General features: G+C 37.9%; 1 protein-coding gene across 1 annotated transcript in view; it reads right to left on the reverse strand.

Moving 5' to 3' along the window:
- The window catches only part of LOC135701666 (uncharacterized), a 410,000-nt gene that overhangs the window by 368,902 nt on the left and 17,924 nt on the right, over window positions 1-23,174 (reverse strand). Inside the window, exons 2-3 of the mRNA XM_065222524.1 lie at window positions 22,418-22,624; window positions 22,118-22,265 (exon numbers count right to left, since the gene is read on the reverse strand). Coding sequence (XP_065078596.1) covers window positions 22,118-22,265; window positions 22,418-22,624 — 355 coding nt within the window. The remainder of the gene's footprint in view (window positions 1-22,117; window positions 22,266-22,417; window positions 22,625-23,174) is intronic.

Genomic DNA, 23,174 nt, shown 5'->3' on the forward strand with positions numbered 1-23,174 from the left:
CAAAAAAGAGTTTAAAACTTAAATAAGGAAAAATTATCTTCTTCAATATTTTCTGTATGTCTGAAAAGCTTATGAAAAGTGCTAACTTGTGTGAAAAATTCAAGTTGGTCATTTAAAATTGAACAAAAATTCTTGAACAACAGTTTTTCAACAAATGTTTAAACTTTTTGTATGAACTAGGGGAATCCTACTCTAAACTTTAAACGCTGTCCAGACTGGAGAGTTATAACATGTTATAACGGTTGTCAAATAGTTGCAACACAGAAACCACCATCAATATAGCGCTGTAACATGTTATAACTCTGTAGTTTGAACGTACTATTAGTTCCAATACTCATTAAGTATTTTTAAATCTCTCTCATCAGTAATTTCAAATATTTTTATCTTGACGTTATTTTGATCATAGCAAGTCTTGGCTATAACATCGTTTTCTAGTGCAATTGTTATGCATTTAGACGTCAAACGTGTGAATTTTGCAAAATGTCTATCGAAGAGTTAAAGAGTAATGCATCTATTTATTCACTATACTCATACTGATAGGATAGAATAGCTATTTTGATGATTTGAATATAATTTCATTGACTTTTGCTGTTACTCATTTTATATTAAATACTTTATTTGCAGTCATCATTGGTGATTTTCCTGTAAAGATGAAAAAGATGCTGGATGTACTCGCATTTACAGGTAGTCTAATCATAGTGCTCTTGAAGTCTGAAGCTACATCACAATTGGAAGAGGATAATTTGGAAAAGGCACGATGTCAATTATGCAGATGCTGGAGACGAACCAGCCCAGGGCTGAAATAAAGATCTATATAAACATTTAACTTATTTCTATTATTTCTAATACTTATTTCAAATCTGTTTCAATCCAAATAGGGAATAGGAGTGAGTATCATAGTGTAACTTGTTCAGATAAATTGTGTTTACTCAAATACTATCTCAAATATAGCTACTTAAATAAGAGACACGAGTACTTCAGGTTGAGAATCGGTGCAGCTGGAACGCAGTTTTTTTTTTTAATTTTCTCTTATGTCAGAAGAAAAGACACATTCTCATAAACGAAAGACCCTAATTGACCTTTCATCTAAAGTTGTAAATCTCTTCTTTTTATATGATATAAATATTTTAACGCTCGCAATGCACAAAATCCAACCTAACACATAAAATCCCTGACAACATTGAGTAAACAAACAACAGAAATTTGTCTAGCAACCATGGAAGCAATCTAGTACTCGGTATTTCTTAAGTATTTTTAAGTATTTATAGGCATCCAACATATCAGACAGAACTTTATAAGTACATCGTTTGAAATACAAAGTTTAGAGTGGGATAACCCTAGGGTATGAATATTTGTTTTGTCAAATCTTGCAAAGAAAATGGTTTTGAAAGTCTAAAACTGGTTTTCGTGCTAAAGTTCACAAAAAAATGTGTTTAAAACAAGTTGCAAAAATTTTCAAAAGTTGTTGTTTAAACAATTCTGTTCAACTTAAAATTTTCGCAGAAGGTGGCATTTTTTATTAGCTATTCAATGAAAAATATTGAAGAGGGTATTATTTTGTTATTTCAGTTTTGACACTTTTTTAGTTTTTTTTTTTCAACACTACGTTTTTTACTGTACATTTTTTTTCAAAAGCAATTTTATCTCAGACGTTATTTTGATTGCACATGACGTTTTCGAGTTATTATTTGTTGAATAATCTCAAATACGCCATTTTCACGTTTTTTTTTTTCGCGAGATTCAAAATGGCCTAATTTTAGTAAAAATTTGAATGATTGACCATTTGGCGTGGAACTGCTGTAAAATCCCTACAAATGCACAGTAAGCCATGTGTTAATTATTCCAATATTGCGTGGCAAAAAGATCTACAACGTCCAGAAAGGAGGCTAGAAAGATTTACTGCATTTTCGAACATAACAATTTGCACATAATTGCCTTTGCGTGATTAGCACGAATCAATAATGCTAAAGTTCTCATGGTGTTCTAAGCATCACGCTATGCCACGGGAAAGACAGGGAAAACTCAATCCACCCTGCTCCTCACTTTTATGCATGTAAGTAATATAACCCCACTTCATAGGGAGATCATCCAGCAGCAGGGAGTAACTTCCACAGAGGAGCAGAAAATAAAAAAAAATATCTACAACTTCTAGCTCAACCACCTATCTAACGCAAAGATACCGTGCTCAAGTGCCCGTTAGTAAGTTCAAAGCTTGACCGTGCCGTGACGGATGGAAGCTCATCTGATGGATTTAATGTGAACAATAGTGCCATTCTTCGACATGTCATGGATAAGGAGACGGCAACGTTCACCTAAAATTTGAATCATTTCAAATGGTAGGTACATCTTTGATCTCTTCTTGTAAGCGTGGAATTTCTGAATGCAAATAAACGGGGTTTTTTTGCAAATCAAATTTGAGCATGGGTAAAGAGCAATGCATTAAGATCTATGTCATATTTCACTATGTTTACCCAGGACAAAGCTTCCCAGGAGGTTTGCATGTGGTTAACCAGAAGAACTCTTTCCGGGTTCAAGAACTTGGCAAATGAAAAAACTTGGCATGATTTATGCTATCTCAGTTTTCCTCCAACACTCAACACGCTCGAGAACTTGCTCTCTTTTCCATTAGCTAATATTACCCCGCAGTTCTAGAAGCATGTTTAGAAAGAAACACATAGAATTCTCCCATCGTCCTCAAGAAGGATGGTCGGAATCGAGCTGGAAAAAGTTCACTCCTTAGACGATTATGAGAAGTAGCGAAACATGTAATGAAATAAAAATAATGTGAGAGCGCCGGAAAAAGTGTCTAGAATCTGCCAAGGAACGGCACTCTGGGGAAAATAAGACAAAGGTGTGCGAAAGTAAATTCGTGCCGTTGAGCGTTTTTCTAGCTGCACTCATCTTTGGCTTCGCACCTACGTATGAACCTAGTTGTAGACGAACAAATAACTACTTTGGCGTAATGTTGAAATTGTGTAAATGATAGCACTAAACGTTTCTGCTAATCGGTATTGTTATAGCTAGTGCTTGGAAAAAAAAGTTAATTGCTTTTATGCTAGCGATTAAGCTGACCAGTATTGCATTTGTTGGTGGTAAACGAAAATAGAAACAAATTAAAGCGGTTGAAGTTCAATGATGGAGCTATGCCCAACAAACTCATACGCTATGCTTTCAATATCGTATATCCATATCAGCCCGCAACCAGACGATTTAAAAAGCTCAATTTTACGGATTAGCCATAAGTAAATTCAATTTTTCGATTTTTATTATACTCTTTATTTACCCAATTTAGTTTTCAATTCTCAATCCCCATCTCATCGACAATTTGCCCTTCCGAGTAGGTAATCCCCTTTTTGTTGAGGCTAGGCGTCTGGTCTAGGTCTCGTTATGGGATTAATCAAACCGAATTCAATTGATTGGTATTTTCTGCGCTAGTGCTGATCATCGATGCGGTTGCCCTTTTTTCTCAATGTCAACAACGACCCTGTATCAATCCAAAAGCAAATAGCCAAAGGTGATTGGCAAATTAGGACGACGACAATATCGGTGGTTGTAAAATAGGACTCCAATTGTTCCACCTCAAACCAAAGAAATACGGGCTTCACTTTAGCTGCGAGAGAGAAAGAAAAAAATCTCATAAAAATGTAAATTTTCAATAAAATAGGAAACACCCCACAGTAAATATTCATCTTTGCTGATTACGGTGGCAAATCAGAAACTGAACATCTTTGAATAGGCAAGCACCCCTATTTTAAGAATGCAAACCTTCGTCTGGCGTTTGAAAAAACTCATCCTTCTATTACCGTTTTCTTCTTTTTCTTCTTGGATATCACGTCCCAACTGGAGTTGAATACCTGCCCTTAACTTTATTGATCATTCGATTATTGAGCACTTTTATTGTTTCTGGAGAGAAAATTCCTTACATCAGCGGTTCTCAAACTTATATTTAAATGTGCGGAAATTACCTGAAAACACTGAAAGAGTAATCGAAACGCGAGAGTAGTATCAAAACGATAAAGTATTTTTTAAACTAATTCAGAATGAACCTGAAAACGATAAAATAGTAAGAAAACAAAAGATTATAAGTAAATTTTTATCGCCAAGATGTCCAAGCACTGTTTTTAAAAACGTCCTGAAGTCCTGAACGCCGAAATAAAATCTTACACAATCGCTAAGCTATGCTTGCCAAAATGGCTATAAAACACTAACATGGCCTAGAATAGCTTTAAAAAGCCAAAATGGCCTTAGAATCTGGAAATGGTCTGACAACTGTTGGGTCGTTTTTCGACCTTTGGGGCGTAGCAAGATTTGTATGATAGTTGATAGTATGATAGTTACTGCCAGGTCAAAAAACAACCCATACAATTAAAATGGCCGAAACTTTCCAAACTGGAAATAAGAAGAAGTTGTTATTGTAGATCAATTAAGGTTTTTAATAATCCAGCTCAGATGAATATTGATTCATTTCATATTCTGGTCTCTATAGCAAGGACAACCGAATCATGCTCACGAAAATAAGTAAAACCCCAATCAGAATTAAGATGCCTAAAACAGACATACACACATTTCCAAATGATGTGTCCGAAAAGTAGTTCTGGAATAGAAAGATAGATAAATACTAGAGATGTTTCTTTATTCAAGGTCTAGCGTATCATGCAGCAATACTTTTTTTTTTACTTTAAATGATCTATATTTCTTGAATTTGTGTGGTTTACATGTATAACTTATCAAGTGACATTTCAAGTTTAGTACATGTATAACTTATCAAGTGACATTTCAACTTTAGTACATTTGAAATTTTAATTATTATTTACAGTTCCTAGTCCTATCAGGCCTGTTATTAGAGTATGTCCACCTTGGTGGGATTGGTTTGTTTTCAATTTGAAAAAGGAGACTACTTATAACTACTATTTACAACTACAATTATCCTTTAACTACTATATACACCTAACCTACTACATACAAATTGCTTATCAAAGCATGCTCTGATGTATTACATTTCTGCATAAACCTAGTCATCAATTTTGAAATCTAATTTTGGAATGTTCGTCTCTTGGTGGAGGTCTGAAATTATTGTGTCAAAGGGACGACGAAGGATCATCCTACATTATCTGTTCTGAGTGCATCAATACTTGTCAATTGCACCGTTTATATAGTGTTCCTCTAAACGCGGTGTTGTTGCAGGTTCTTCTGGAGGAATGGCTGCTGCTGGAACGGTCAATCCAAACTCGTCGAAGAAAACCGAAAGTAGCGTCGAATGTTCTGATGGACTGGTTTCTTGAACTCGACTCTTCAGCTGGTTATCATGCGATTGGATCAACCTATGCCTATCTCCGAGAAAAAATGTTTTAGATAACGTTTCTCGATGACCGTCATTGGTTCCCATTGCCAAGAATTTACTTTATGAACCTTGGCATACACCAAATCGCCATGCTGGAAACTCTTTTTAAATAGACCTTTTTGACGTTTAATCATCTTTCTCTATCTAGCACACATGGATGAATGGACGGTTTGTTTTCCCATTAATCTGTTTTCCTCTTGCTCGCACTCGTGCGCTTTAAATGGTACAGTAGTGTGCACCGATTAAACGTCAAAAAGCTGTTGAAAGCGACGTTCTGCTTTTATCTGTCCCTGAATGTGGTGGTGTGCTTGCTAGGTTGCAGCAGCGATGAGACGGTGCGTATCGACCTGCCGAACATAATTTCAGCAGGGGATTTTCCGCCGAGATCGCTGGTTGGAGTTGAGCGATATACTTGCAGGAATGTTTGCAGCGCGTCCTCAAGCGTTTGACTGGAATCAATAGTTTGATGGTGGCTTTCACTGTTGTCAATTTGGTTACGTGCACCTCAGGCCACTTGGAGTGCGGGTCGGCCACCACCAGAAAGTAGACACCATCTACAGGTCCTGCGTAGTCGATGTGAATCCGAGACCAGGGTTTACTTGGAATGGGCCACGATTCTAGTGTCGTTTTCGTCGGAGCTTTACCAGCTGTGGAACATGGTGCGCAGTGTTCGAGGAATTCCTCGATCTCGTTATCCATATCGGGCCAGTATACAAAGCTTCTTGCAATTGCCTTCATACGAACCATTCCTGCATGACCACGGTGGAATTGTTGCAGGATCCTTCGTCGAAACATGTTGGGAACGACGACTCTATCGCCGAACATCACGCAGCCATCGATTACACTGAGCTACTCTCGTCTGTTGTAGTAGGGTTGAACTTCAGCATCAAAGAGAGTTTTGTTGGGCCAACCATCATGGATATGCTTGGCAACGGTTTGAAGAGTGCTGTTTGTTCCTGTAGCCTTTCGAAGTGCTGCGAAAGAAACTGGTACTTTATCCGTTGTGTCTGCCAGGATGCTTACCAAATCTTCTTCCATGGTGAGTGCTGCAATCACAAATTCTTCCTCTGGTGGATTGGTTCGGTCGATGAGCCGAGGATAACAAATCTGCACATCCGAAGTTATTGGTGGACACATGTTAAATTTCGAGTCGTAATTGAGCATCGTGAGTGCCCAGCGTTGCAGTCTGTTCGCAGTGTGCAGTGGAATGCCCTTTTTCGAACCGAAAATTGACAGCAATGGCTTGTGATCGGTCAAGAATGTGAAATGTCGTCCGAGCAAACACTTATGGAACTTCGTCAATGCGTAGACTAACGCAAGTCCTTCCTTATCATGTTGTCCATAATTACGTTCTGCGGGTGCAAGTGTCCTCAAAGCGTGTTGCACAACCTTCATGATGCCATCGGGAAACTGGTGAAAGATTACTGCACCAGTGCTGATACGAGTGCTTGATGCATCTGCTGCCACGATTATCTGCAGCTTGGGGTCGTAGTGTGTCAACTACAAGTTTGATTGAAGAACTATCTTGAACTTTTCGAAAGCTTGCTGACACTCGGATGATTGTAGGTTGCGCACGAATCTTCCGTAGAAGTTGACAGCGCCCAGAAACGATCGCAGCTCAGTGACGTTGGTTGGATGTGGCATTACAGTGATGGTTTTGATTTTCTCGGGGTCTTGACGGATACCTTGTCGGTCCACGATGCGTCCCAAGTAGCGGATTTGCGACTGGAAGAAACTACACTTCTCTGCCTTGACGTGGAATCCATACTCCTTGAGACGTAGGAAAAGCTGGTTGAGTGATGCTGCATGCGACTCCAAGTTCCGGCCGAATACTATGGCATCGTCGATGAAACAGCGGACGCCAGGTATTCCCGCAATCATTTCATCAACCAGCCGTTGGAATGCTCCCGGTGCAGACTTCACCCCTGGAGCGAGGCGATTGAACCGGAATAAACCTCGATGCGTATTGATGGTGAGCAGCTTTTTTGAATCGTCATCCACCTCGAGCTGCAAGAATGCATCGGAGAGTTCGATGATGCTGAATACGGAATTGCCATTGAGTTGGGCGAAAATTTCCTCCAGAGTGGGAAGCGGGTAGTGATTAGCTTTCAACGCCGCGTTGAGTCCTGTTTAATAGTCTGCAGAGATACGAACACGGCCGTTTGGTTTACGTACAGCCACGATTGGAGCAGCCCACTCAGAGAAATCGATAGGCTCGATGATACCCAATGATTCCAACCGTGTAATTTCAGCATCGACCAATGGAATTGTGTTGAAAGGAACTGCCCGCTTGGGACAGAAAACAGGTTGAGCATTAGGTTTGAGGAAAAGTTTTACCTTTAGCTTCTTGCAATGTCCTAGAGAATCGTTTAACACATCTGCGTGCTTGGCCTGGAATTCACGATTGATTTTGTCGATGGGAACTAACCACAGCTCGAAGAGTTTGATCCAGTCATAACATAAATAGAGTTAGAGTATTATTGCAAAATTAGCCGAATGCACTTTATAGTTGTAAAGTGTATCTAATAAAAAATATATTTTTGTTGATATCTCCGGAACCAAACATCCGATCGAGAATTAAATCAATACGGTTCTTTGGGAACCAGAAAAACACAAGCTGGAACAAGTTTCATTCAAATCGGTTCAGCCATCGCCAAGAAAAGTGAGTAACATAAACACATACACACATACATCGCACATTTTTCGGTCTCGTCCAACTTAGAGTATATGTTTGGTATTATTTTACTAAAAATGTGCATATTAATAATGTTCTAAAGTTCAAGAAAAAATTTAAAAAAAAAAATTACCGGCAAACATTTTTCACCAACTTTTTAGAAATAGCTTCAACTTTCTTCAAAAATGGGCGTGATAGAAAGATAGTAAAATTGAATGTAAATTGTTGTAAACCCAAGGCTATAAAAGCCAAAGAAATTTGTAGAATAAAACAGTCTTTATTCAACCAGCTTTCCTCAAAACGATTTTTGACTGTAACCAGTCGTAAAAGACCGCTGACTGAAGAACTCCTCACAACGGTGAATCCAAGTCCTCGCGACTGAAGATAACCGCCTGAGTCTCGATGTACGCGTAAGAGTAAGTTGTGATGAGTGCGTGAAATTGAGTGCGTTAGTGTTGTTCACCGCAATGTTTCCTTAAGGAAGAAGGAAACATTGCACAATATTATGAAAATCGGATGGATGCTCCGCGGAAATCAACGTTTTATTATTTATTGGCGTGAATTTTACTTTCTTGAAGAACATTCAATTACCTACAAATTCTTCTCAGATGTCAGTTTGATCAGAAAAATTGATTTCAAATTATGATTTTTTGAAAAAATAAAATTAATTTTTGGAAACGCCGTATTAAAAAAATACTCTTGAGAAAAATAATCATATTTAAATTAAAAATACAACCCTGCGTAGTAACCAACATACGAGCAAAGTTTCACTCAAATCGGAAACATTCATATCCAACCGGTATGCTATTTGGCGTGGAAATGATTCTCCACAAATGCATTGCGTCTAGAAAATCATCTCGTGATGGTTTTATACAAAAATATGCATTCTGGAAAAACTTGCTTGTATGATGCAGTTCATTGCAAGAAGTTCCATTACATTTATTGTATGAAACATATATGCAGACGATGTAATAAATCCGGAGAACTTTGAGATTAGGGCGTTATTGCTTTTGTAAGCAAACACGTCAATCACTGATTTCGAATAAAAGAATAATTTCGCGAACAACTATACCAAATGGTAGAGGAACCACTCCTCTACCTGTTTGTGTTATTAGTTTTTTAGATTGAGCTTTAATTCGCGAAAAATCGTCAAAGGACGTGTTTGTTTACAAAAGCAATTACGCCCTAATCTCGAAATTCTCCGGAAATCCAACCTTACATTGGATGTAAGAGAACTTTGTTTTGTGTGTAGATAGCATCTTTCCTAGAGGCACTGAAACGAAACACTTTCCCCTAATGCTTTAAGTTACATTTGCTTCGCGAAGATACTGCGTATGTCTAAATATCACAGATTGTTCATGAGTGAAAGGAATTTGCCATCAAATTTCAATCGGAAGTCTGTCTTGTAAACGATTGAAGACAGATAAAAAGATAAAGCAACGCAATGACTACCGAATGTTTATGAAAACGAGATATGCTACAGGTGATAATGATTTCAGAGAAACCGCTTTCGAATGTTCAATAACTCGTTCGAAAAAAAAACACTCCTTCCGTTTCACTCTAATCCTTAAAAAAGTAGATACGTGCATGTAAACAACGATTGACAAATACGCAAAACAAGATCTCGGCATCACTAGCAGATTCCTCTGTTTGTCAGAGAAACAAACCGTTTTATATTCAAAGCCAAACGACATCTCACCCATTCTTTTGCATTTTGCCTTCCTCGCTTTGGAAGGAAGCATCAAATATTCTCCCGCATAATAATTTTATTTATTTTATTTATACTTCACTTTTCAACCCATCCCTAAGGACTCACGATTCATGAATGCATGCACATATACCCGACCGAGATCGCCCAGCGCTATTAAAGCGTTCGCTCTGCATCAGCATCATCGTCATCCTTCGGTAGTGGATCCGTATTGTAGATTCATGTGTAGCGCCATGCGGAACCTTGCAGCTTCAAACAGACCGCCGAATAAACCCTAGCTGTCATCTCCACACGCCGAAAATGCGCCACCAGAAAGTGGGACCGGATCATTACCATGTGTTTAGCATTTTCGAAGCTTCTGATGCAAACCCTCCAAAAAAAACGAGAATGTATTCAAATATTTTCCTTCTGTCTATGTGTGGCTTTATCCTGCAACATCCATGAATCCGATGGACGAGCTCATTTTTCGCTGGGAAAGGGTATGCTCTCTAGCGAAAGCCGTCCACTTCTTGACCAACGAATACCACTTCACTGTGACCACATGTGTCAACTATGGTCTCCACTGGCGTGTTGCTTCGAACTTCCATTTTTCCGAAAACCAAAGCAACAAGAGCAGATCGTTTCCTGTCTTACTGCACTGGTATTTACTCGCATTTGTCATCGCGTCGGCATATGCAATTTGCACAGGAAGGGCAGAAAAAAAATGTTTAACGCTCATCTCGAATTCAACTGGCGCAACAGATCGACCACGCAGTCCTCACTGGTTGAAAGCGTGCTGGTTGTTGTAGTCAGCAGTCGCATTTTTCTTCCCTTTCCCAATAAATAATATGACTTCAAACGGATGGCTATTGTTGCCTTTTTTAAATTGAAATCCTGGCGGAAACAAAGGGCGCACTCGATCGGTAAATATATAATACTAGCTGAACCCCGTGCGAGCGTTGCCACAAAAATAAACAAATGCAGTAAAAGCGTAATGTCAGTTCATGCACTGTATTAATGATAATTTTGTCCTTTCTGGCAAGTAATATTACACCATATTTTTGACACCGTTTAAGCATAGAGGTAACTCTAAGACCAGAAGGTCCCGAAGAAACGTGCTCAACTTTTTGGCTCAGCTCTGGTACTATCTTTGGTCCCAAGCTAATCGATGCACCCCTCGAAACATGGGAAAATCCACGAACTCCTCATTTTATCTGTCAAACTTTCATATAGAATCATTACAAACATAGTGTAGTTCTAGAATTCCGACTAGAATGGGATACGTTAATCGTTTGCTTGGGACCAATAGGCTAGTCAAGTAGGACATTATGGAGAATTTACTTTAGTTTACTGTAAACCGTCCTTAGTAAGAAACTCATTCTTCGAATTGACAGCATCAAAAAAAAAACCCTTTTCTATGTAATTATAATAAGGTCGTAGGGCCGTTCGCAATTATGTTGTATTTTATTTGGACTGTTTCAATTTTAAACTAGAACAGGAACGCACCCCTCGCAATGATGTGTGGCAGTTTCATTATTCGAGCACTATTTTGCACCAGATTTGCCACTGCTCAAATATTCGGTATTATTTCTCAACGGGCTTAGAACACGAATAGAACTCTGTTTCAATTTGCTTTGGATGTATTTATTAATGTTCAGAGAACTTCATAGAAGTTGAGAAAAATCAATAGTAATTTAGGGATTTAACAGAGATTTTGGGAACTTCTGAGAAGTTTGAGTATATTTTATAGAAGTTCGGAGAACTTCATTTAAATAACGAAGCGCTTCACACAAAAATCTTAAAAAAGAACTTCATAGAGAACAGTAAACTGTATGGAAATTGTATTTTTTTAAAGTTTCAGGTAATTTCAAAGAAGTGAGAGGTATTTCATAAAAGATCGGGGAACATCATCGTAGTTCTAAGATTTTCATATTATAGAACTTTATGGAAATCCATGGATCTTCACAGAATGTCATAAAAGCGCTTGCGTCTTTTACATCAAGAAGATATTCTCTCATATGATACCAGGCTGCTCAGAAATTATTACAATGACCTTCAGGTGTTCTGAAATCTCCATGAAGTCCTTTAAATATTTTTGCAAGGCTTCAGGTTGATCAGGAATCATTTTGAAAATATCCAACTATCTAACAACCTAAATCACATATCTGATATCCTCTCATATTACACCAGGCAGCTCAGAAATTATTCCATGTGTTCTAAGATGTCTATAAAGTCCTCTGGATACTTGTTCAAGACTGCAGGTTGATCAGGTACTATTCTGATGAAGGTCTCAAACTATCCAATAATTCAAATCACATCTCCCAGATATTCTCTCATGATACCAGGTGACTCAGCCAATATTCCAAAGGAGGTGATCAGAAATTTCACAGTTTCAAATTTTAGAATTGTCGAGTAGTTTGAAACATTTTTGAAACTCAGCATTACGAGGCCTAAGGGACAAAAAGTGGGCTCTTAGTTGTGGACACAGCCATCAGTGTGTTGTGGTGCTTCCTCATTGCCTGAAGTTTGTTCGCTCCTATCGGTGCCCCGTTGGAAGCAAACAACTGGAGATGTCTGTGGAAATAAAGCTGACTATTAGATTCAGCTTAGCAGCTAGCAGTGCAAAATCCTCAATGGAAGAAAATTGTGAAGATGATCGCTACTTCGATATGCGGAGGAAAAATCAATGTTCATCAAGTTCAAATCAAAGGAATTGATGCTTCATTGATTGTTGCATAACCTTGCACAATTAATTTTTGATTATGCCGATAGAAAATCAGACAAAGTACGCATGTCGTCAGAGCCGCACCATTCAGTACGTGAGAGTTTGCGACCTACCACCAGAAGTCCCGGATAATGATCTATCCTTGGTATTGGGGAAATACGGTGATGCGAAGCGTGTCATTCGGGAAAAAATCCCAGCCGCCTCGGGCCTCGATATGCTGACAAGTGTACAGGGAGTCTACATGGACGTAAAAAAGGAGATTCCCAATTCGCTGCATTTCCGCAATCGGAAGGGGAACATATTCTACCAAGGGAACAATTTTTATTTTGTTTCCTTCATAAAATGGCCCAAGCGGAAGGAGCGGAAGTAGCCAGTACAGCAGCAACAGGAAAATAAAAACAAACAACAGATCGAAGAAGAAAGCAAGGGCAACCCCATACAAAAACCAATCGTATTTTTTTTTTTCAAAATCATAACCAATATACCTTTAAAGCAAAAAGCATCCACCTGAATTCACATTTTGATCTATTAAATAATATATTTTTTGTGCGGTTCCAAATTGTTTTATTATGGAGTTTTTGTTACAAATATCATATGAAGTTGAAGATATTAACTTCATCTTTTCTGGATCGATGTCTAGATTTTTTTTAAATGCCATTTAACATTTATTGCGCTCTAGATAAAGACAAAATCAAAACCATATTGTGGCTTCTAAATACAACCAAGAAAATGATCTTCTTTATAAACAAACATTAGCATAGAAGCACAAATTTTAGTAAAATGTGTTTCAGTTAGTTTGAAAGGTCTTGAAAAACTAACCCATATTTATGCAATTAAAGTGCATTTTAGTTATAGATTTCTATTTAAGCATTATTTTCAATGTAAAATAGTAATATAATAGCCTAAGTAAATTAAGCTGACAACAAACTTAAGGCCATTTTATTGTATAAAGTGTTATTTTTTCTCGATATGGATAAAATAAAATGATGCCATTACAGGATGAGTAGTAATTCCTGTCAGTAAAGTCGACTGAGTTGAGAAGCTGGAATTAATTTTAATTCTCAGCATATTTCCTGTTTGGTATATCTATAACATTTGTCTTGACTAAGTCCAGTTCAAAACTTTCTCCCTTTTCCTTAATTTCTAGCCACATGCGTCTTTGAAAAGCGTTACAGCTGGCACGCACGATATTTTAAGGCATTTCGTCCCATATATTCACCAAACGTTGCTTAAAAGTTTCCACGGTTAGTCCTTTGGTATTCCCTAGAATGCATCACATGTAGCCCCATGCATAGAAGTCGAGAGGATTCAAATCGGGTGAAGAGACAGACCACTCTTTCGACGAAATAAAATCCGGAAAATTTACCTCACCTCAAGCCTTTTGCCTGGTGGGACGGTGCAGAGACTTCTTGGAAGGATTATGGTGCATTCTTGTGGTGTTTCTTGACGAAGGGAAGCAAATGGTTATCGTTGTAATATTTATTGTTGATTTTAACACCATTGAACCGAACAGCAATGGAACCTTCAAAGCTTAGGAGAAACATCCCCAAACCATCACCTTAGAAACATTCTGGAACCTTTGAACAGCCAGTTTGTCATGAGGAATATCAGAAAGATATGCTGAATATACCCGATCATTTTGCTGGTTGTAGTGATCCTGTAGCAGGAATATTTTCTCGTCCGAAAGCAGAATTTCACAACTGACTTTCCAAAAATAGGCTTATCATGAGTTCCCTTTCCGCGTACATGATTACCAGTCTCAAACGAATAAAAATTCAACACGATCTTGCAAGCCGTGTTTGAATACACTCTAAAAGAAAAATATGCAGGCATGTATGTGATTAACCCATCCGAAACTACTAACGTTTAAAAAAAAAACACTGACAGGAGTTACTACTCACCCCGTAAAATTAACTATTCATATACCTTGAATTTCTTGAAAGAAAAATCCAAAGAGCTTTACTTTACGTCTATCTGGAAATCTTATGAACATGCCTGCTCTTTAGGAAAGATATCCGAAGGAATGTCCTGTAACCTATGTAACGTTCCCTCAACATCTACAAAACTCCCTACAGTTTTACAAAATTTCCACAACTTCATCTTAATTCTACGATTACTTTTGGAAAGACCCCCATCATCTACAAATATTCTTGAACATCTGGGAAGTTCCTTGAAATTTAACGAAGCTCCCAAAACTTTCAAGAAGTTCATTGAGCTTTTTTGTAGTAAGATCTCTGACAAACTGCAACGAAATTCCCTAAACGGAAGAGAGGATCCCTGAAGATCTTAGAAGTTTGCTGAACTATTAGATCTTTTACAAAATGCAACACAATTCCCAAAATTTCTACAAAGTATGCTGCACGACTGCGCTTCTCGTTGAGTTTCCACGATGTTCAACATATAGAATTTCTTGAACTTGTTCGTAATTCCCTGAAAAGTATCCTGAAATTATATGAAGATCCCGATAACTTTTACAAACTTCTGAGCTTTTTCAAAGCTCCCTGAGTTTCTACGATTTTTTTCTGAAACTCTATGAAGTTCCCAGAATTTCTACGATGTTAATTTAACGTTAATGTTCCTTGAACTTCTTAGAAGTCCTTGAAGTTTTACGAAGTTCCCTGAGGTTAAAGAAAAATCCCTGAACTTTTGGCCAATTTGTAGAGCATAAAGACGTCTTATTGTGCTATTAATCGATATAATATAAATTCTCAAAATTGTTTCTTCTAGTCTAGTACGTTAAGAAAAGTAGACATTCATAAAAACCAATAAAAGTAAAACCTCTAAACTGCTTGACAAAATACCTGTGTATAAAAAAGCACTCAATCCTGGAGGGGGGCTGAATAATTCATTAAGATGCCTGCCCCCCTTGGCATCCCCGTTAGCTACGCCAATGATCAAGTAGTCGAAATTTTACAACGATAATCAAACCTTTCGTTTTTGTAATGAAATTGGTGTTGTTGCCACGAACCATCGATTTACCCTATTTAGTACATTTTTATCTTTCTTGTTTTGCTACCAAACTGATCGTAACAAAAACAGGCTTGTTGGCAAATGCCATAAAAATCACATATTTAATTTAAACAGCGTTTTGACAACTATAATCAAAGTTAGAGTGATATTTGCAAAATGTAAACTGCTGACATAGTAATCCATATAAAACATTAAACCATTTGCGTGACCTCTAAACCATCACCAATATTTACCATTATTAACACACACTCATATTTGGGAATCATGAATCAAACTATAGGGTGGCCTTGATGTTTGCAAATACTTTTAACACAGATTGCTTTTGTTTTCTACTGTACACAACATACTGATTAAACTGTTGAGAGGCGATAACCTCAATGAAAAAATCATAAAGCTGAAGATAAAGATAACAGATCTTTAAAGAATGTAACAAATTCGAAAGTTGGCAGTGAATGGGAATAGATCCATTGGTGAACACTGGACAAGAACTAGAATCTAAGCCCAGGTGGATAGTACATCTATTCTAGGTAAATGAGTTTAATCAAATTAAGGCCCTTGTCACGGAAAACGCTGTGATACCACCCTAACGGCATTTTAACGTAGGATGACGTCTTTTGGCAACATATTTGGGTGCAATTAAAAAAAAAACAAAATCGACCGCGTTACGAAAAGTGATCAGGTTTTGATCACTTATAACTCTGCCAATAGTGGATGAATTTCAATTCTAAACAAGGCAATCGATTGGAAATGTTTCTACAAATCTGTCAAAATCAACACTTTTTAAATTTTCAATAGGCAAAATTGAAAATTACACAAATGTCCAACTGTTACAATTAATAAAAAAATTCCCTAACACAGTTTTCAAAATCGAATTCCATCCGGTCTCGCCAAATGGTGCTTATTCAATCATCGTGTGTGGTGGTGTCCGGTCGGTCGTCTATTGACCAAAGAAGGAGGAAGAAGCCGCAACACTACTGATCGTATTCAGTAGCTCTTCGTGAGTCGCTGTGGGCCATCTATGCCAAGCGCGTCACCCACGTTCCAAACAACATACAGCACACCAGTCTCATCCGCGTAGAACATCCTAATAGCTCAGCATTACTCAACGATCACGACAAAATGATTCTTTTCAGGACCACCATACATTATTATTGTTTAAGAGTTCTTTCATTGAACGTTCGACTACCATAAACTATTGTTGTTTAAGAGTTAATTTTTATTGAACGTTTGCTACCAGCCACATCACCCCCAAAGCTCTTTGATAAAGTACCCAGCACCAAAACGTTTGCGGTCAAATCCGTCAAGTATTGATGTGGTCAAGCATGGAAAATCATTTACATTCATTTCATGCATTCATTTACATTCATTTGCCTCTAACTTTTTTTTTATCAACAGCATTCCGCAAAATGATGTGCAGAACTTTAGTAGGTTTTGTTATTAGCTACAACTTTTGTTCATTACTCAAATCTGTATCTCTTATGCATAACGAAAAAGAGCGGGCAGAACTTGTTACTGTTTTTCAGTGAATGTAAAATACATTCACTGAAAAACAGTAGTGGCTTCTGTTCGCTCTGGTTCATCATGCATAAAAGATACGGATATGAAATGTTAACAGAACTTGTAGTATAAATAACAAAACCTACAAAAGCTCCGTACATAATTTTGCGGAATTCTGTTGATGAAAAAAGAAAGGGGCAAATGAATGTAAATGAATGCACGAAATGAATGCAAATGATTTTCCATGCCTGGATGTGGTACATATAAATTCTCGCAATGACCGAATACCACTTGACCATGTCAATTAACCAAAAACAATTCGAATGAAGGCAAGGTTTTCTCCGAGACGCTAGAAAACAGCAAAAAAATCTCGAATTTATATCATTGATCGCGAATATTTCGCGATTGGACAAATTTAAGCAAGGAATTCCTCCTATCAATTTTCGCTTTTTGACGTAGGACTACGTCTGTGATTTCTATATGGGGATACACTTTGTGAAAAACGAAAATGGAACATGTAACAAAATTATGAAAGATTCTTAACGTTAATAACTCAGCTGCCCCTGGACCAATTTCAATAATTTTATCACCAATCGATCAGAAATGTTTCTACGCATCTTTTAAATTTAAGACTTTATCATTTTTCAAAATGTCACTATTGAAAATTGCACGAGTTTGCAACTGTTGCTATGATAATTAAAATTATCACCGATTACCTACGAAAATCGATGTCCCTAACACAGATTTCAAAGTTGAATTCCATCCAGTCTCACCAAACGGTTATTCAATCGCGTCAAGTTCCTATCAAGGCTAAGCTCAATCGCTGATCGGATTCAGTTGCAATCACCGTGTGTGGTGGTGTCCTTCCGTCAGCATCAGCAGCAGCAGCATCAGCAGCAGGAGTGCTTTCGGCGCGTGGCGTTTAACATTGTTCTCCAGTACACAACAAAAGGCTGCATGCAAGCAGCGAGCTGAGGCCCATATGAGCATCCACAGAAGGCGGAAGAAGCCGTACCGCTATTGATCGGAATTAGTAGCTCTTAGTGAGTCGCTGTGGGCCATGTATGCCAAGCGCGTCACCCTTATTCCAAAAAACATACAGATCACCAGCCTGATCTTTGTTTAACACCCTAATAGCTCAGCATTACTCAACCATAACGACAAAACGGTCCATTTAAGGACCACCATAAATTTGTAAAAGAGTATTTTTTGGACATTTGTCAAGATAGAGCTGGAATTAGGGCGTAACAGCTTTTGTAAACAATTTCTTCTTTCGATGATGTTTTGAAAGTTAAGGCTCGCCAACACAATTCAACATCACCATCAGGAAAGTGGACTGAATTTGATCCAGAGATGATGGATTTTAATTCTTAATACGGCAATCGATAGGAATTTTATCTACCAATCTGTTAAAATTAAGACTTTATCACTTTAATGAAAATATTTAAAATTGCACGAATGTGCAACTGTTGCTTTGATACTTAAAATTATCACCGATTGCCTGCGAAAAGCGATTTCCCTAACACAGATTTCAAAGTTGAATACCAATTGAATTATTTAATCACCGCGTGGTGAGTGGTGTTCTCCAGTACACAATGAAAGGCTGCCTGCAAGCAGCGAGCTGCAGCCCACATGAGGATCCATAGAAGGAGGACGAAGCCGCACCGCTATTGATCGGAATCAGTAGCTCATCGTGAGTCGCTGTGGGCCATCTATGTCAAGCGCGTCATACTAAAGAGTATAAACAAAGAGAACCTCGCTCAAATTCTTATTGCTACACAAAACACTAGCTCCTGCTGCAGTTAACAAATAAGATTTATTATATAAGACCACGTAGTTCTACGTCACGACGGTCTCTATTCCCCAATCTAGTGCCAATCACCGACGGACATCGATTGCCATACATTGACAGCAATCGAATGTGCAAGAAGGGAGCTTCCACACCTGCGTAGGATATCGCATCCATCCAACACACATGGGCCGGGACCAACGGCTTTACTTCCCTTCCGAAGGAAGACGTGACCAGAGATTTTTATGCCTCAGAAAAATCCCACCGACCTCGACTGGGATTGAACCCAGACCCATTGGGGTAAGAAAGCAGTCACGCTTACCACTACACCACCGGCGCTGGCATATATCGATACATATAAATTTCCCTTAATCACATGAATATTTGTTATTAAATTTGTGATTTCATGCAAAACATAAAAGGAACCTCAAACCGATAGATTCTCCAGTGAAGTAAATAATCTTGAAAGTATGTGACTAATCTACTGAAAGAAAAACAGTTTGCACATCCTCCCGTAAAGCCATTTGAGTGCAAATCGTTTGTTCTGTGTATCCCAAAAGGAAGCATTTATATATTATTTATTTATATGCTTTCGCTTGCCACCACGTGGTTTCACACAATCTTAAAACATCACGCCTTGAGAAAAAAAAAACCCTCCAGTTTGAGTGGAAAGTCTCTCGAGAAATTATTTTTATTATTATTTATAGAAAAATAACTCTTCTGTTTACTGACTGCAGAACGGCTACAACGTACAGAAAAAGTATTGTTGAGTTTGTGTTTTGTACACTGCACGATCCTAGCAGGAATCTTGATCGGTGTACCAAGGAAAAGGAATTCTCCATCTGAAGATGAAATATGCTTTTTGTTTTCTATTTGATGGCACTATATCATTTGTTTCTCCGTTAGCACCGTTCGTGCTTCCCACGTGTGGGTGGAAAATCCCCTGTATACCGTGTTGTTGTATGACAAGTGGACATTCATCCCAATGCTCGTGTGTAGATAGAAGGAAAAACTCTTGTTATTGGAAGGAACAAATTGAAGTGTTATTGCTTTTAGGTTCAGCTCTCTTCAGGTTGCGACGAGACGACAATAGGAAATGTTGACGATAAGACCAGAGATTCTGGCCTCAGAGTTTGTACAGGGAAAAGTTTCATTGGCATTATTCGTTCGTGAGGGCGCTCCATATTGCTTATTGATTTACTTGAACGATTCCTGGGTACAATCAACACGTCCTTATCGGTTGATAAATTTGAAATAAAAGCCCATTTTAACAGTGTAAGATGATTACTGACATTATCTGGAATATAGCTAACTCTATTCGTGAATGATTCTAGAAAATTTCTAAAAGTGATCACTGTTTAACGTGAATTTCGTAATCAATTTCTACTAACAAGAACATTGACCCACTAATGGTATTAGGGTATTATGTTTCAAGCTTTTTCATCTCAATCAACCGCATTGTGGGGCTTTCCTTAGCTCAGTCGATAAAGGCGCAGCTACAAAGCAAGACATGCTGAAGGTTGGGCTGGGTTCGATTCCCGGTCCGGTCTAGGAATTTTTCGGGTTGGAAAATGTCTCATCTTCCCTGGGCATAATAGAGTATGGTTGAATACTAATGCAAAAATGGTACCAGGCATCGAAAAGTCAGCAAAATTCTTAAACATACTAAAACCAATGTTCTTATTATCATTTACTATCATTAAATGATTAAAAAATCATCCCTTCCGATAAGGGATTCTCATCCACTTATTTCACGTTGTGATGGTTTTGAGATACCATTACTTTACCAAGCATATGAAAAAGATGAGAAATTTATGATTAAAAGATTCATTATGCTCATTTTATGTATGTTAATCAATCGGTATCGGTATCAATAGATTTTAAATCAATCGATAAATTACTGACCAATGATATTTCAAATATTGCCAATTTACCGTTACACATTTTACCGGAGGCATCGTGTTCGGAGTGTTAACAAAAGTATAATCTGAGAACGTATGTATATTAGACTGATGCAAAATTTTAAATTTTCGCTCCACAGTGCTCAAACGGTTCCAAATTGGGTCCTGATTAGCCTCCCAAAATTTGAACTACTTTAGTAAGAAACTGACTTGGCACAAACCATTTCAAGTTTATATGGGAATTACTATGGGAAAACTTATATTTTTGTTGATATCTATCTAACAATTCACCACATCATTATGCTTTTAAAAATGATAGCAGTGATTGTAGTACATTTTATCAGCCATATTTATGTTCAAACCCACTTTTCAGTCAAATGTAATGAACAAAAGTTATTAATGATTCAAGTTACTGATGTCTTATGATTATGCTCATTCAACTGTTCAGCAGGCAACATTGGTATTTCTGGTGCGAAGAATAGAGCACAAATATCATGGCTACTATGTCACACTGCAGAATACAGTGTTGCCCACAGAACAGCTGCTTGATCATGCCATAAGATTGTCAATCTCTTAAACAATTAATAACTATTTAATTTGACATTTGACTGAAAAACGAAATTTCGCAAAGTTGTAGCTTAGAAAATTTTCCGTAAGTATAATTGTAGAACTTTTCAAAAAAGCAATATGGAAAATGGGTAGAAGACAGTGAACAAAAAGTTTAGTTTTCCCATATTAATTGCCATATAAACTTCGAATGGTTTGTGCCAAGTCAGTTTCTTACCAAATGAGTTTAAATTTTGGGAGGCTTATCAGGACCTGATTTGAAACCGTTTGAGCACTGTGGAGCAAAAACTTCAAATTTTGCATCAGTCTAATGTATATGTATGTGTGTAAGGTAGCCACCATCCCTTCTAATATATTGTCTTGTATGCCTCCAATAAATAGCAAGATCAATTTGAGCTACCGATCTGAATTCACAATATCGCTGTATGAAGGGCCAAAAACGGAGAGGTGGACCACACTTACAGCAGAGGCACTTACGCGAAATCCCCGGAAATTTAAGAATGTCCTTCCAACGATACGATCCAACAAATCGAATAACGCAATACGCAAACAAAAGTATAACCAGAGAAAATTCCCACATTTCGAGGGTGCCCTGTAGTTATGAATAATTTTAAAAGCTGCCTCAAGGTGGAAACCATCATAAGCTCGACGATATAAGCTTTTGCTATAAAAGAGAGCATGAGCGTCAGCTGTGCCTGAGTACACGAAGCAACGCTTTCCCTCTCTTTCGCTCATCTCATTCTCTCAATCTCTCACAACCGTTCACCCCATCCACAGCTAACCCACAATCTATGAAACGTAAACAGCATCATCCATCCATCTAACTTCGGAAAATAGGACCTATGAATGGACGAGTAGGATCTTCCCGCTATATTTAGACCATCTGTCTGAAGCTATATGTACAGCACAACCTACATACATTGGTAGGTACATATTTTCCCATAGAAAATCTCAACAAAAACTCACCTGTTTTCGTAGTGTCCTCGTTCCAATTTCGCCCTGCTCCTTCCGCTCGAAGCGCTCAAATTTGAAACTGTTGGAGCGATACAGTTCGTTGTCCTCGCCACGGCGATTGCGGCAAAGTCGTCGAGTGATGATGTTGCCGCTTTTCGGACTATTACCAGAGAGAAGAAGAAGAAGAAGCAAAAATCATGGTCTTAGAATCATCAAGACAACAACGATTCGAGGAAATGGGTCATTGTGGTTAAAAAGCTTCAACCGCAATATAAAATTTTGTGTTGCATTAAGAAGACAAGTTCCACCTACCCGCACGGTTTGCACTGATTCATATGCAAGTCCCAGTTGAGATTGAAATTGAACATTTTCAGCCGGGCGACGGCTCGTTGTCTCAGGGATTGTTCGTTGCCTGCTTGGGTCATTAAGCCTAGCTGAGTGTTGCTACGGCGGGAAGACGATGAGTGGTTTTTATGGTGCCCGGAGGACGAGTGGCCACCAGCTCCACCTTGAGAGTTTCTGGAATTAAACAAAAACAACCAGATGAATAGGATTTCCATGGAACGATACTGAAACATGGGAGAATGCCGTACATTCATTAGCTAAAACTGCAATTTATACACAACACGTTGAATCGCATTCCAGTTAACATATGCTTTTCATCGTAATATATTTTTAATTAATTATTAGGTTCCTATTGAAACTTATAAACATTAGTATATGTCAAAATTCTTCGATGACCGATTCTCTATATCGGTATTTCTCTTTGAGCGTCCGTGTTCCCTTTGCTCTTTCGGTTTGTATTGTGTCTCGATTTGAATTTGTGGGATTAACATATTTCGTGTTATGTTTGTTGATGCAAGTTTAATTTTTAATTAATTTCAATCCGTAAGAAAATTACAAAACAGGGCAGAATAAAACAATTATTTATTTATTTATTTATTTATTCGTCGTCAATCAAGTGTAGACCGTTTTGTTACAGTAATAATCTCATTACATGGTTTATTTCTGAATATTATAATATGCAAAAACACTAAGTAGACACATCAGTATCTAATCTAATCTAATC

The sequence above is a fragment of the Ochlerotatus camptorhynchus genome, unplaced genomic scaffold, assembly GCF_037179485.1.
Source record: "Ochlerotatus camptorhynchus isolate MF236.1 unplaced genomic scaffold, CSIRO-AGI_Acam_v1.1 ptg000171l, whole genome shotgun sequence".
In the NCBI taxonomy this organism is placed as follows: Eukaryota; Metazoa; Arthropoda; class Insecta; order Diptera; family Culicidae; genus Ochlerotatus; species Ochlerotatus camptorhynchus.